General features: G+C 39.6%; 1 protein-coding gene across 3 annotated transcripts in view; it reads right to left on the bottom strand.

Moving 5' to 3' along the window:
• LOC117522690 (CTD small phosphatase-like protein) overlaps positions 1 to 14,516 on the bottom strand; it is a 60,167-nt gene that overhangs the window by 10,763 nt on the left and 34,888 nt on the right. For all 3 annotated transcript variants that reach the window (XR_004564290.1, XM_034184147.1, XM_034184148.1), the window contains one exon: positions 6,063 to 6,164. Coding sequence is in view for 2 of the 3 variants with exons in the window: in XM_034184147.1 (XP_034040038.1) it covers positions 6,063 to 6,164 (102 nt within the window). In the remaining variant the exon portion in view is untranslated. The remainder of the gene's footprint in view (positions 1 to 6,062; positions 6,165 to 14,516) is intronic.

Raw genomic sequence — 14,516 nt, 5'->3', positions numbered from 1 at the left:
TGTCTTTATGTCTGTAAGACAATCCTGCAGTTTAGCTAATTGGTGTGTGTCCTCTGGCTTCATGGATAGATAAAGCTGGGTATCATCTGCGTAACAATGAAAATTTAAGCAATACCGTCTAATAATACTGCCTAAGGGAAGCATATATAAAGTGAATAAAATTGGTCCTAGCACAGAACCTTGTGGAACTCCATAATTAACTTTAGTCTGTGAAGAAGATTCCCCATTTACATGAACAAATTGTAATCTATTAGACAAATATGATTCAAACCACCGCAGCGCAGTGCCTTTAATACCTATGGCATGCTCTAATCTCTGTAATAAAATTTTATGGTCAACAGTATCAAAAGCAGCACTGAGGTCTAACAGAACAAGCACAGAGATGAGTCCACTGTCCAAGGCCATAAGAAGATCATTTGTAACCTTCACTAATGCTGTTTCTGTACTATGATGAATTCTAAAACCTGACTGAAACTCTTCAAATAGACCATTCCTCTGCAGATGATCAGTTAGCTGTTTTACAACTACCCTTTCAAGAATTTTTGAGAGAAAAGGAAGGTTGGAGATTGGCCTATAATTAGCTAAGATAGCTGGGTCAAGTGATGGCTTTTTAAGTAATGGTTTAATTACTGCCACCTTAAAAGCCTGTGGTACATAGCCAACTAACAAAGATAGATTGATCATATTTAAGATCGAAGCATTAAATAATGGTAGGGCTTCCTTGAGCAGCCTGGTAGGAATGGGGTCTAATAAACATGTTGATGGTTTGGATGAAGTAACTAATGAAAATAACTCAGACAGAACAATCGGAGAGAAAGAGTCTAACCAAATACCGGCATCACTGAAAGCAGCCAAAGATAACGATACGTCTTTGGGATGGTTATGAGTAATTTTTTCTCTAATAGTTAAAATTTTGTTAGCAAAGAAAGTCATGAAGTCATTACTAGTTAAAGTTAATGGAATACTCAGCTCAATAGAGCTCTGACTCTTTGTCAGCCTGGCTACAGTGCTGAAAAGAAACCTGGGGTTGTTCTTATTTTCTTCAATTAGTGATGAGTAGAAAGATGTCCTAGCTTACGGAGGGCTTTTTTATAGAGCAACAGACTCTTTTTCCAGGCTAAGTGAAGATCTTCTAAATTAGTGAGACGCCATTTCCTCTCCAACTTACGGGTTATCTGCTTTAAGCTACGAGTTTGTGAGTTATACCACGGAGTCAGACACTTCTGATTTAAAGCTCTCTTTTTCAGAGGAGCTACAGCATCCAAAGTTGTCTTCAATGAGGATGTAAAACTATTGACGAGATACTCTATCTCCCTTACAGAGTTTAGGTAGCTACTCTGCACTGTGTTGTTATATGGCATTAGAGAACATAAAGAAGGAATCATATCCTTAAACCTAGTTACAGCGCTTTCTGAAAGACTTCTAGTGTAATGAAACTTATTCCCTACTGCTGGGTAGTCCATCAGAGTAAATGTAAATGTTATTAAGAAATGATCAGACAGAAGGGAGTTTTCAGGGAATACTGTTAAGTCTTCTATTTCCATACCATAAGTCAGAACAAGATCTAAGATATGATTCAAGTGGTGGGTGGACTCATTTACTTTTTGAGCAAAGCCAATAGAGTCTAATAATAGATTAAATGCAGTGTTGAGGCTGTCATTCTCAGCATCTGTGTGGATGTTAAAATCGCCCACTATAATTATCTTATCTGAGCTAAGCACTAAGTCAGACAAAAGGTCTGAAAATTCACAGAGAAACTCACAGTAACGACCAGGTGGACGATAGATAATAACAAATAAAACTGGTTTTTGGGACTTCCAATTTGGATGGACAAGACTAAGAGACAAGCTTTCAAATGAATTAAAGCTCTGTCTGGGTTTTTGATTAATTAATATGCTGGAATGGAAGATTGCTGCTAATCCTCCGCCCCGGCCCGTGCTACGAGCATTCTGACAGTTAGTGTGACTCGGGGGTGTTGACTCATTTAAACTAACATATTCATCCTGCTGTAACCAGGTTTCTGTTAGGCAGAATAAATCAATATGTTGATCAATTATTATATCATTTACCAACAGGGACTTAGAAGAGAGAGACCTAATGTTTAATAGACCACATTTAACTGTTTTAGTCTGTGGTGCAGTTGAAGGTGCTATATTATTTTTTTTTTTTGAATTTTTATGATTAAATAGATTTTTGCTGGTTATTGGTGGTCTGGGAGCAGGCACCGTCTCTACGGGGATGGGGTAATGAGGGGATGGCAGGGGGAGAGAAGCTGCAGAGAGGTGTGTACGACTACAACTCTGCTTCCTGGTCCCAACCCTGGATAGTCACGGTTTGGAGGATTTAAGAAAATTGGCCAGATTTCTAGAAATGAGAGCTGCTCCATCCAAAGTGGGATGGATGCCGTCTCTCCTAACAAGACCAGGTTTTCCCCAGAAGCTTTGCCAATTATCTATGAAGCCCACCTCATTTTTTGGACACCACTCAGACAGCCAGCAATTCAAGGAGAACATGCGGCTAAACATGTCACTCCCGGTCCGATTGGGGAGGGGCCCAGAGAAAACTACAGAGTCCGACATTGTTTTTGCAAAGTTACACACCGATTTAATGTTAATTTTAGTGACCTCCGATTGGCGTAACCGGGTGTCATTACTGCCGACGTGAATTACAATCTTACCAAATTTACGCTTAGCCTTAGCCAGCAGTTTCAAATTTCCTTCAATGTCGCCTGCTCTGGCCCCCGGAAGACAATTGACTATGGTTGCTGGTGTCGCTAACTTCACATTTCTCAAACAGAGTCGCCAATAACCAGAGTTTGATCCTCGGCGGGTGTGTCGCCGAGTGGGGAAAAACGGTTAGAGATGTGAACGGGTTGACGGTGTACACGGGGCTTCTGTTTAGGGCTACGCTTCCTCCTCACAGTCACCCAGTCAGCCTGCTTTCCCGACTGCTCGGGATCTGCCAGGGGGGAACTAACGGCGGTTAAGCTACCTTGGTCTGCACCGACTACAGGGGCCTGGCTAACTGTAGAATTTTCCACGGTGCGGAGCCGAGTCTCCAATTCGCCCAGCCTGGCCTCCAAAGCTACGAATAAGCTACACTTATTACAAGTACCGTTACTGCTAAAGGAGGCCGAGGAATAACTAAACATTTCACACCCAGAGCAGAAAAGTGCGGGAGAGACAGGAGAAGCCGCCATGCTAAATCGGCTAAGAGCTAGTAGCTACGCTAAGCTAGCGGATTCCTAAAAACACGCAAAGTGAATAATGTGTAAATAATTTATAGGTGATTCAGCAGAAGGAGTGCTTTAGTTAAGGCACGTAAAGATTACACTGGGAAACAAATCGTAATCTAGATAACTAGATCAATCTAACTGCGCAGAGTAAACAGCTAACAGATACAGAAAAACACCGCTGTGCTCCGGAACAGGAAGTGATACAATACCGCAGTGAGAGCCAACCACCAGTAGAGGCCTAAACAGGCGCCTCTCAGCTGAACGCCAGAGAAAGGCAGCCGCGACTTCTTCCACGACTCGGGCCAGTCTATGATCATCACCGTCACTCCACTGCAGTCCGGTCTGTCCAAAAAAAAGACCCAACAGAACAACTAAAAAGGACTCTTAAATCATTACTCAAACCCATGTTAGCTGAAAACAAAATAAGTCAGGACTCATACAACCACCTGGTGCCCACAGCCACCATCACCCCCCGGATATATGGCATGCCGAAAATACACAAGCCTGACACACCACTCCACCCCATTGTCGACAGCATAGGATCCGTCACTTATAACCTTTCCAAATGTCTTGTAGAAATCATAAAACCCCTTCTCGGACTCACTGAACAGCACTGCAGGAACTCACAACAACTGGCAAAGGACGTACAACAAATCACCATAGGACAGGATGAAATATTCATATCACACGATGTCATATCACTTTTCACAAAAACCCCAGTAGAAGCCACACTCAACATCGTACACAGTAGACTCAGTAAGGACAAATCACTCCGGAAACGAACCAAACTCACAGTTGAAGACATCATGTCACTACTCAGATTCGTTGCCACATCCAATTACTTTCAATACAACACCACCATATACAAACAGACTGAAGGCTTCGCCATGGGAGACCCGTTATCAGCTATTATGAGCGGGTTTTTCATGGAGCATCTGGAACAACAAGCCATATCCACAGCACCAGCAGATTGCAGCATATAGTTTTGGAAAAGGTACGTCGACGACATTCTAGAAAAAATAAAAACCGGACACACACACACAACAGCTCACAGACCACCTCAACACCATAGACCATACAGGCAGCATCAAATTCACATACGAAGAGGAAACAAACAATAAAATAGCTTTTTTGGACTTAAAAATACACAACAACACAGACAGCAGTATCAAACTTAAAATACACAGGAAACCCACTCACACGGACCAATATTTGCTCTGGACATTGGAACACCCCACAGAACACAAGCTGTCAGTAGTCAGAACACTGTACAACCAAGCCACCATAGTCACAGATACACAGGACAGGGAAGAGGAGGAGACACACATACACAATGCACTCACAAACTGCCAGTATCCACAATGGGCAATAAAAAAAAAAAAAAAAAACAGGTACAAAACACAGAAAAACACGTACAAAAGAAGAAAAAGAACACTCTCAACAAAAACAAACCGGCCATAGTCACACTGCCATATATCAGGGGGGTCACTGAACGCATCCAAAGAGTCATGAAAAAATACAACATCAATACACCGGTCAAACAACACACCAAACTCAGACAGCTTTTAGTCAGGCCCAAGGACAAGATAAAACCAGAACACAAATCGATGTAATATATGAAATACCATGCCTATTATGCAACAACACATACATTGGGGAGACAGGGAGACAATTTGGAACAAGGAAAAATGAACATCAAAAAGAACGTGAAAAAGAGACAGCCAACAGACAAAAAAGAGCAATAAAAGAACAAGCCGAGCAGGAAAATCTCAAATCAGCCATATCCGACCATTGCAAGAAGAAAAATCACATCATGGGCTGGACCAATGCCAGGGTCATACGTGCTGAAAGCAATAAATACCACCGCTGGATCAGAGAGGCCATTGAGATCCGCAAGCGAGGTCCAAGAAGTATGAATCGGGATGAGGGGGCCTACACCCTATCACATACATGGGATGCTGTCCTGGAGAAGACGTCAGACAGTAGGGGGCGTAAGTTCCCCCTGCTGTCTGGCCAAAGAAGTAGCAGCCTACAAGACACGTCACTTCTCCATCTTGTGATGCTTCTGAGGAAGGCTACAGGAAGTAGCCGAAACATGTAAAGCAGGTAAAACAATCTTCCCTGTCTGACTGAAAGAACTGTTTAAATCATTAACTTAAGAAGATAGTATGAAATTTCACAAACGATGGGAGCACTTTTTAGTTTCTGAATTACTAACTGGCATAATTCAGAGTTAATTGGGAACCTCTGGCTGTACTTAAAGGGCATCCCTATGGAACCAATGCCTTCTTGAATTTAAATACGGGGTGGGGGGGGGGGGGTGGGGGGGGGTGAGGGGAGGATAAATATTAAAATAATAATAAAAAAAATTTAAACCAAGGCTTCTGTAGAGAAATTCTGAATCTCCAAAAGTTAGGTCCCTCTTTAGAAGCCACTCTCAAAATACTGACAGGACCCCAAGAACCTATTCAGTCTATTCTACAAATAATGGGACCAAACAAACTTTACAGCTTAGACAACTGATAATGTAAAGTTTTAGTTGTCAAGACTACTTGAACATTAGGAATGGAAAGTGAACAGGAAGAAATGAAGCATGCATACTGCTATAAAAAAAACAAAAAACAAAAAAAAACAAGCAGCGTTTCATCCTGTAACATACAGTTTAGATTACATGATAATGTACAGAATACTTTGCATTAAGGGTTGATAACTGTAAAATAGCCTGAGTAATAATTAAGATAGTCCAACCACATTTTTGCTTCATTGCATAGTCTGAACCACATTTTATAAATAAATTTCACTTTGAAGATCATCAGGCTCTTCTTACCTTGAAAGAGCTATGGACGAGGGTTTCATCTAAGTCAATGACAACACACTTTTTGCCACAGTCAGATATTTTCATCTCTGGCAAGAGGTATTTAGCCGGTGGCTAAACAGAACACATGACATATAATGTTAGAGAAACACAGCAAAGGTGAGAGCACAAAAGTCAAAGAAACACATAAAACATGTTTGACCAAAAACTCATTACAAAGTTATAGGCACAGATTAAGCGGTATGTGACTTGATGCAATTAATGTAGCCAAAGTGATAATATCACAGATTCATTGGCACTGGACATTAATGTTGCTGTAAACAAATTGACAATGTAATTCTCCCTTAAAACCCCCTTAGCTTCTTGTCTCATCAGTGGAGATTAAATAAAGCAATCACAAATTCCAAATCAAAGATCGTGCATAAGATGACTACTGCAGTAAAACAGCACTAGCTCTGTTGAAAGTACCAGTAAAAGCTTCAAATTAATGTGGTTGAGATGGTACATGAGGTAGTAAGAACAGAGTTAAAAAAAAAACACCACTGTGAATTCAACCAACTGTAAGCAGACTGGACAACATAGGCCCAGATGTGCCAGTATCCAAAAATAAAGTAATAAAGGGGAAACAAATTAACATTTTGAAGAGAAACTTTTGTATGCAGGATGTAACATAGTGTAATATATGGATACTCTACTGCAAGCTAAAAATATTCCATACAATGCTTATAAGTACTCACCATCCAGGCCTCAATGTGTTTAAAGTTAAAGCAAAATATAAAAATATTGAACACAAAACAACACAAGTCAACTACATCACCACTTTGGCAGTTGCCTTTGGCCAAGTCTGGTGATAGATACCAGAGGACTTCCAAGACAAGTGTCATCCCACAGAGTTCAGTTAATAATCGCTTATTAAACTTTTTACAACCTTAGTGGTATTAAAACATCTGTACTAGTCAAGCCTCCAAGTACTGCACTAACTTTTGGCAACTGCTTCATTTGTAAGAAATCCTTCCAAAAATAATTTGTTTAGGAAGGACTGAATGAAAGTCAACACAGCAGCTAACACAGAAGTTGCAAGAATGTCATATGCTTAAATTACCAGTGAAATATCATTAGCAACCCAGTTTGTAACTGTCACCATGTTAGTGGTACAGCAACATCTGAAAAAGCTTTAGTTAGTTGGTTAACTGTGAATGCTGTGTAGGTGTATGATGATCAAGCCAAAGCTCCAGCAATTTATTGATCTTGGCCACATATTAATGGACTCAAGCGCAGCAATCAATCAAGTGCAGGAATTCTGCTGCCCCATTCACCAGCCACAGAGAGCGCTGCTGATTATGTGCACCACTCAATATATTCTCATTCACTCTGGCATTATATTTTAATTTTAGCTTAAACTGTATCTGCATCAAAATACACATTTGGCTGCACTTTATACACAGACAAATGATCTGCAGACTTAAATAATTAACTTTTACTGGACTTTGAATAGCTGAGAAATTATATAAAAAAATACAAAAAAAAAACCTTTTCAGTAAATGAAAAAAGTAACATGACTGTCAGACTACAAGAAGCCACTTTTCTGCTTTTAGCAAATGCTATTGGAGCTCTGTGACATAGATCTGTATTATAACAAACATTTATGGAAAATGGAATTTTTTTCATGACGCAATTACAAAAAGGTGACAAAGCGCACAGAGGCTAGACTGCTGACTCTGAGCATGTTTATAGGACCATAATAATCTGATAACTTGGAGTGTTCAAAACAGGAATAATTTGATCCCTCGCATTTAAATGTACTTTAGAAAGGTGATGATTGGAAAAACCTGGTTTACATGATTTCAGTTCATAAATTTTTTTTTTTTCCAAAATGGAGAAAGGAGCATAGGTAGCTCTTGAAGAAAAAGCCTAGACTGTAGGAAAAAGACAGCTCTCTCTCTCTCTCAGCAAGGAGGTTCACAAATTTGATGTCCTGGCACACGAACAATGGAAATATGACGTCATGCTTTCAGGAAAATCCACTCATCTCAACTTTGTCTATAAACAGCATAGATTGCCAAGAAATATGCTCTTTGGAACACTGAAACAACACTCAAGGGGGGTTAAAGCACCCTGGTGTAATCTAGCAAATTTTTTTTTTTTTAGACACACAATGGACTCTTGGAACTTTGTGATCGATGAAGGATAGTACAAGCCCCAACGAGACAACAGTGCATCCTGCTGTACCTCTGAAAATGTGAGTGGCAATTGCTTTTTACACATGTAAAATGTGCAAATGTAAAAGACTATAAATAAACCAGATAAAGGGTATACATGTACCAAAGAAGAAATGAGAAAGGAGAAATCCGGATGTGTTAATGCGATTTCTCATAATCACATAACAGTCATTATCGAATTAATCATATCAGATTTTGCTGTTTACATGACCACTTAATAATCAGATAACAGCCAGAAATCAGATAATCAGATTTGTATTGTGCATGTAAACGAGGCCAATGTTTTAATGACTTTTAGTGTTTATAAAATAAAAAAAAAGATGTGGGACAGAACTCACCCTTTAAGAAATGGAGTATGGCACAATATATTGTAGCCAATATGTCTAAGGCACACCATCCTCCAAAAACCTCAGTAACAGTTCACAAAAGAGAGTAGTAAAGAAAGTCATCAAGACATCAGTAACAATGCTAATGGAGATGCAGTACAAGGAACAGCATACAGCAGCTACAACTGGGAAGACTGTACATTTCCGTTTTGCTCAGGAGGGTTTTCTCCCACACCGAACACATCGCCAAGTGACGTCACTGACTAATCCCCTCTGCTCGAAGGCCTGTCAACCAGTGAAATCAACTAATGCAGTATGGCTGCAGTGAAAATTGGAACCAGTTTATGCATACGGAAAGGGGCTTTAAATTACACAGAAAAGTAGCAACGTCTGCAGGGGCTTACATGTCTAAACAGGGGATTCCCAGAAAATTCTGAAATATTACATGCAATTTGGTGCAATTCATTAGCTAAATGAGAGCTATTTCTCAGTCCCATTTTCTTGTTCATTTTAGTCATAAAAAGCATAAAATATTGGTGAGATAATGGGCTGATAATACACAGTCTGTCACATGGAATACAACAGTAATGTTAGTATTTCATAAAACCACATATTTGCATTGGATTGTTACGGTTCTCTCTTTGCACATATTCAAACATTTGACTTCAGGAAGTTGTGGTTTTATAACACAACTGATTGTGTCTTAACAAACAAATATCATGGGTGCCTTAACAGTTTAATCGGCTAACATCATTTTAGCCTTAGCGGAACAATCAATGGGTCCCAGACTGACAGCTAATATGAGTAAATTAAGTACTTTCATTTAATTTTAATTAATTAATTGTTTTTATGACATTTTGTAAATGCAGAAATGCACGCTGTCATCAAAACATACCCTGTAAACAAATCAAGCACACCTCTCCTTCTATGGTGAATACAGCCAGCATCCTTATTGTTGCATTGCTGCCATAGTCCATTCTGCATCAGTCCATTATAGCAGTACTAAATCCTATCAATGAGTGTCTTAAGTATTTAAAAACACTCCCCTCCCTCCCCCACTTGACCTTATGTCAAAACTGTCTGCAGATCACCTAAACAAATTCAAAATTATTCCACCATATTTAGCCTTTACTTTGCCTCAATAAAGAAATCTAACCAGATTGAGCCTTAAAAACACTTTTAAAAATCATGCTGTTGCATTACTGTTTTTGCTTTTCCCCAATGGCCAAAAAAGCAAAAGGAACCGGTAGTGGTACTTTCACATTAGTGGAATGGAGTTCAACTCCCGACAGTGTCCTTGCTAAAAGCCAAAATATATGAAAACACAATAGTTATCAATCAATCCACACATTTCACCAGAAACCTAAGTGTCCCTGATGCACATTATCTATAACTGCTGTATTCACGTCATGTTTGTGCTTCATGCACACCAATTGTGTTTATTCCTTGTTATATGTGTGTGTGTGTGTGTCTGACCATGTTGGATGAATGTCAATCTTTTTCTTAAAATAACTATTTGCGTGTCTCTTTGTGTCTCAATGTCTTAAACATACACTTTGTCTGATAAAACTGTAAGCGTACATCCCACCTTTGAACACAGTGTCATATGACCATCCATGAAAAATTTACTTAAGATCCCGATTTTCCATAGGAATACAAATGTCCTACGTCACTGCACTAGTGCGTATAAAAAAACTGGACAAAATACGTTATATATATGTAACGGATTAGTTACAGTCAGGATGTGCCAAACGATCTATGGGGAATCCCCAGCAACCAATTAGGCTTACGCATTTCCTTGATCAAAAGCCTGACCTTGAATCGGGACCTGCCTCATTTAATGACTGGTCAAAGCTTAGTCTGGGAAAAAAACAACAAAACAAAACACTGCCTTACATAAGCACCAGGCATAATAAGCATTAAAAAGTTTACATTTGGCCGAGTCACTCTTTTTCCGAGTCAGCTACAGAGTGGTACCTTAAAATCCTAAATCCTGATCTATGCTTCGGAAACTCCGTAACTCTGAAGCCATGCAATGATGTCGATGTGCGCGTTACCCTGTAAAAGTTCTCCGTCACGTCTTTATGGAATCTACAGCAAGAACTGTGGCTTTTCTGGATTAATTTGTCCCTGAACAAGCTCCACCATCTTTATACAACAGTCAACCGCCAAACCAACAGTACGGTACGTACACTTTCCTCCATGAATTGCAGGTCATTTAAGCATCTTTTTCTGACTCTGTGCTATGAAGTTGGTCATATTTGCAAACTTTTCTACCAAACGTATTTGATCCATGATCAAAAAGTAATCAGCATGCGCACTGCAAATACTAACAATGTGGCGGGAGAGGAAGAAGTGAAAATATCAAAGTGACAAGCCACAGCCCTTTGTGGTGTACGTCATTTAGCAGGTAAGCCGGTTCACAGCCCCACAGAGAACTCTGATGTAAAGTGGTTTGGTTCATCACACCCAGGGATATGTGTGAAACTTAACATCATATTACAGCATTTTGTTAATAATCAGCAGCCTTGAATTCCGGCCTGCCTCACTTAGGACCCTATCTGAGCACATTTTGAAAAAGAAAAACACTAGGCTTTTAATCAAGGAAAAACGGTACACACTTTCTTTGAATCGGCGAGTGTCAGTGCTGAACTTCATTTTGTACCTCTGTTACTGGGCACATCCAGACTGCTCTGCTCTGTATATGCGAGGGGTTTTTAATGAAAATGCATTGCGATCGGATGGAACATTTTGTCCGATGCACGTGAAAATCCATTATACAAAATCTGGTACATATGGTGTTTATAAAATGGAAAACCAAACAAAAGCATTGGGACTTTTGCTTTTGTCCAGTGAGTGTGAATATCCTGTTTACAGGATGATGGTTTAAGTGAGTTTTACTGTAATATGCATATTACCAACCTATAACAAGGACATGTAGCAAGTTTCACAAAATTCCTCCTACAAGTGTGAGAGGAATTGACTGCAGAATGGATGGACAGACATCACAACATAATCCCCCTTCTCCACGCACCTGCTCAATGATGGCAAGCGGGGGATAAAAATTAAAGATGGAAATTGCCTGACGTAATTTTTAACCATCCTCAACAACGTACTAATAGTCCCCATGTATGCTTAAGTCTTTCCCGCTATGATGTCATGAATGTCATCGATATTGAAAATAGAATGCGAGTTCGTGCAGGTCTGTGCCTTTTTAGTTCCTGGGCCTGGTTTCATAAAGTGGTCTAATCTTGTTTAGTTGACTAAACTCACTTAGACGACTAATCTTTTGACGTTAGTCGTTGCGTAAAGCGCTTAGTCAGCTAAAGTTTCACGTTAGCCGACTAAAGTTTTTAGCCTGGTACAGAGGAGGCTAATTTTATTTTAGTTGACAAAACTTCAGTGTTTTACCTCAAAAATGGCTAATTTTTTTAGACAGTTCTTTTGACTTCTTTCTTGGTTTGTGCTTTGATATGCGCTGTCAACTGTGGAACCTTATATGTAGACAAATGTGTGCCATTACAAATCTTGTCCAATCAACTGAATTTACCCCAGGTGGACGCCAATTAAGCTGTAGAAACATCTCAATAGATGATCAGTGGAAACAGGATGCACCTGAGCTAAATTTTTTAGCTTCGTGGCAAAAGCTGTGAATACTTATGGGGTATTTCTTATTTACTTCATTATTTCTTAGGGTTTTTTTTATTGTTAGTAAATTTCCAAAAATCTAAAATAAATAAATAAAAAATACTTTTTTCATATTGTCATTATGGGGTATTGTGTGTAGAACTGGGGAAAAAACTCATCAAATTCATCCATTTTGGAACAAGGCTGTAACAAAATGTGGAAAAGTGAATCACTGAATACTTTCCATTGTTTCGATATTATTGTGCAAAGTGATCAGACGCATTTTAATGAATTGCAAGTAGCTTTATCAGCTTTTAAAAAATAATCACAAAAACCCAATTTTCACTGTATTTTGTCCCTAGCACAGAATGATCAGTTAACCTCTGTGTCATTTATCATCAGCACAGGAGATTTTAATGAGTAGAAAAAAAAAATCTAAAAATTTTAATTGAATTTTTTACAGCAGACTGATTGCTATAAAAGTAGGAGAAGTGCTGAACTCATTCTCTTCTTGTATTAGCAATGGCTGCCTCAAAGGAAACCCATGTTGTAGAGCGATGACGGCTGCATCATTGCTTTATGGTCATTAATGCATAAAGGGGTGGAGCGTGGGTGACTCAGTGTGTTGATGTGATGGAAAAAGCCTGAACAGCCCCCCCCCCCCCAAGCCCAAACTTCAAGCTAACAGGCTAACCTCAGTTCGGGTGCCTCAGTGTTGAGGACTCCAGCAACTAGAAAAGGCCTAGTGGACACTTGTGATTTATGTGGATAAAGCAGATAAGATGGCTGTGTTCAAGAGGTGTTGATGGATCTTTGGCTTCAAGGGTGGCTGGTATCCAGGGCCTGGGGTCGTACTGTCGTATGGTGGACGTGGCAACACACAGCAATGACGCGTGCTCTCACACCTGACCTGCAGTCAGTCATGATCACAAATAATTAAGAGTTAAGATGTCTTGGCAAGTAAAGACAACTGGAACTTCAGCACCACTGAATTAATAATCTGTGTGTGTCAGTGATTAAAGTGGGCCATGGGGGGGAAAAAAAAACAAAAAAAAAACAGAATTCTTTTTGTCGTGTTGGCTGGCACGCGTTGCTCTCCAAATTCGGCAGTGAATCCTCATCAAGCTGGCTGCTTTAGCTGCTGTTCATTGTCGTACTACCCATGAGAAAATCATTCGGAATATCCACATTGGGACCAACACACACTTCTCGCCTTTTTATCTTTTCCTCTGCGGCCAGTTTTTTTTTTCCCCTCTGCGGACAGTTCTTGGGCTGCGCGCTATGACGTCATTTGTTTACGCACAGCGGGTGGGTATAGCCAGGTACCATCAACGTAAATCTATGCTACTGGCCTAGCAACGCCTCGGTAAAGTGATAATAATTCTCAATAGCAATTCAAATGGAACAATAGGAGTATTTCTCACACATTAATGCATCAACTTGTTCAACCTTTACTCACTTCTGAGTTTTCCCTGTTTTGGCAGAAGCTACTATTATTGTGAACACCCCCTTTTCTACTTTTATTTTTGCTACAACCCCTGGCAAAAATTATGGAATCACCGGCCTCGGAGGATGTTCATTCAGTTGTTTAATTTTGTAGAAAAAAAGCAGATCACAGACATGACACAAAACTAAAGTCATTTCAAATGGCAACTTTCTGGCTTTAAGAAACACTATAAGAAATCAAGAAAAAAAGATTGTGGCAGTCAGTAACGGTTACTTTTTTAGACCAAGCAGAGGAAAAAAATACGGAATCACTCAATTCTGAGGAAAAAAATTATGGAATCACCCTGTAAATTTTCATCCCCAAAACTAACACCTGCATCATATCAGATCTGCTCATTAGTCTGCATCTAAAAAGGAGTGAACACATCTTGGAGAGCTGTTGCACGAAGTGGACTGACATGAATCATGGCTCCAACACGAGAGATGTCAATTGAAACAAAGGAGAGGATTATCAAACTCTTAAAAGAGAGTAAATCATCATGCAATGTTGCAAAAGATGTTGGTTGTTCACAGTCAGCTGTGTCTAAACTCTGGACCAAATACAAACAACATGGGAAGGTTGTTAAAGGCAAACATACTGGTAGACCAAGGAAGACAAAGCGTCAAGACAGAAAACGTAAAGCAATATGTCTCAAAAATCGAAAAATGTACAACAAAACAAATGAGGAACAAATGGGAGGAAACTGGAGTCAACGTCTGTGACCGAACTGTAAGAAACCGCCTAAAGGAAATGGGATTTACATACAGAAAAGCTAAACGAAAGGCATCATTAACACCTAAACAGAAAA

The sequence above is a fragment of the Thalassophryne amazonica genome, chromosome 12 (genome assembly GCF_902500255.1).
Source record: "Thalassophryne amazonica chromosome 12, fThaAma1.1, whole genome shotgun sequence".
Classification (NCBI taxonomy): domain Eukaryota; kingdom Metazoa; phylum Chordata; class Actinopteri; order Batrachoidiformes; family Batrachoididae; genus Thalassophryne; species Thalassophryne amazonica.
The sequence above is the reverse complement of the archived record's forward strand: the minus strand, read 5'-3'. Positions and strand labels throughout refer to the sequence as shown.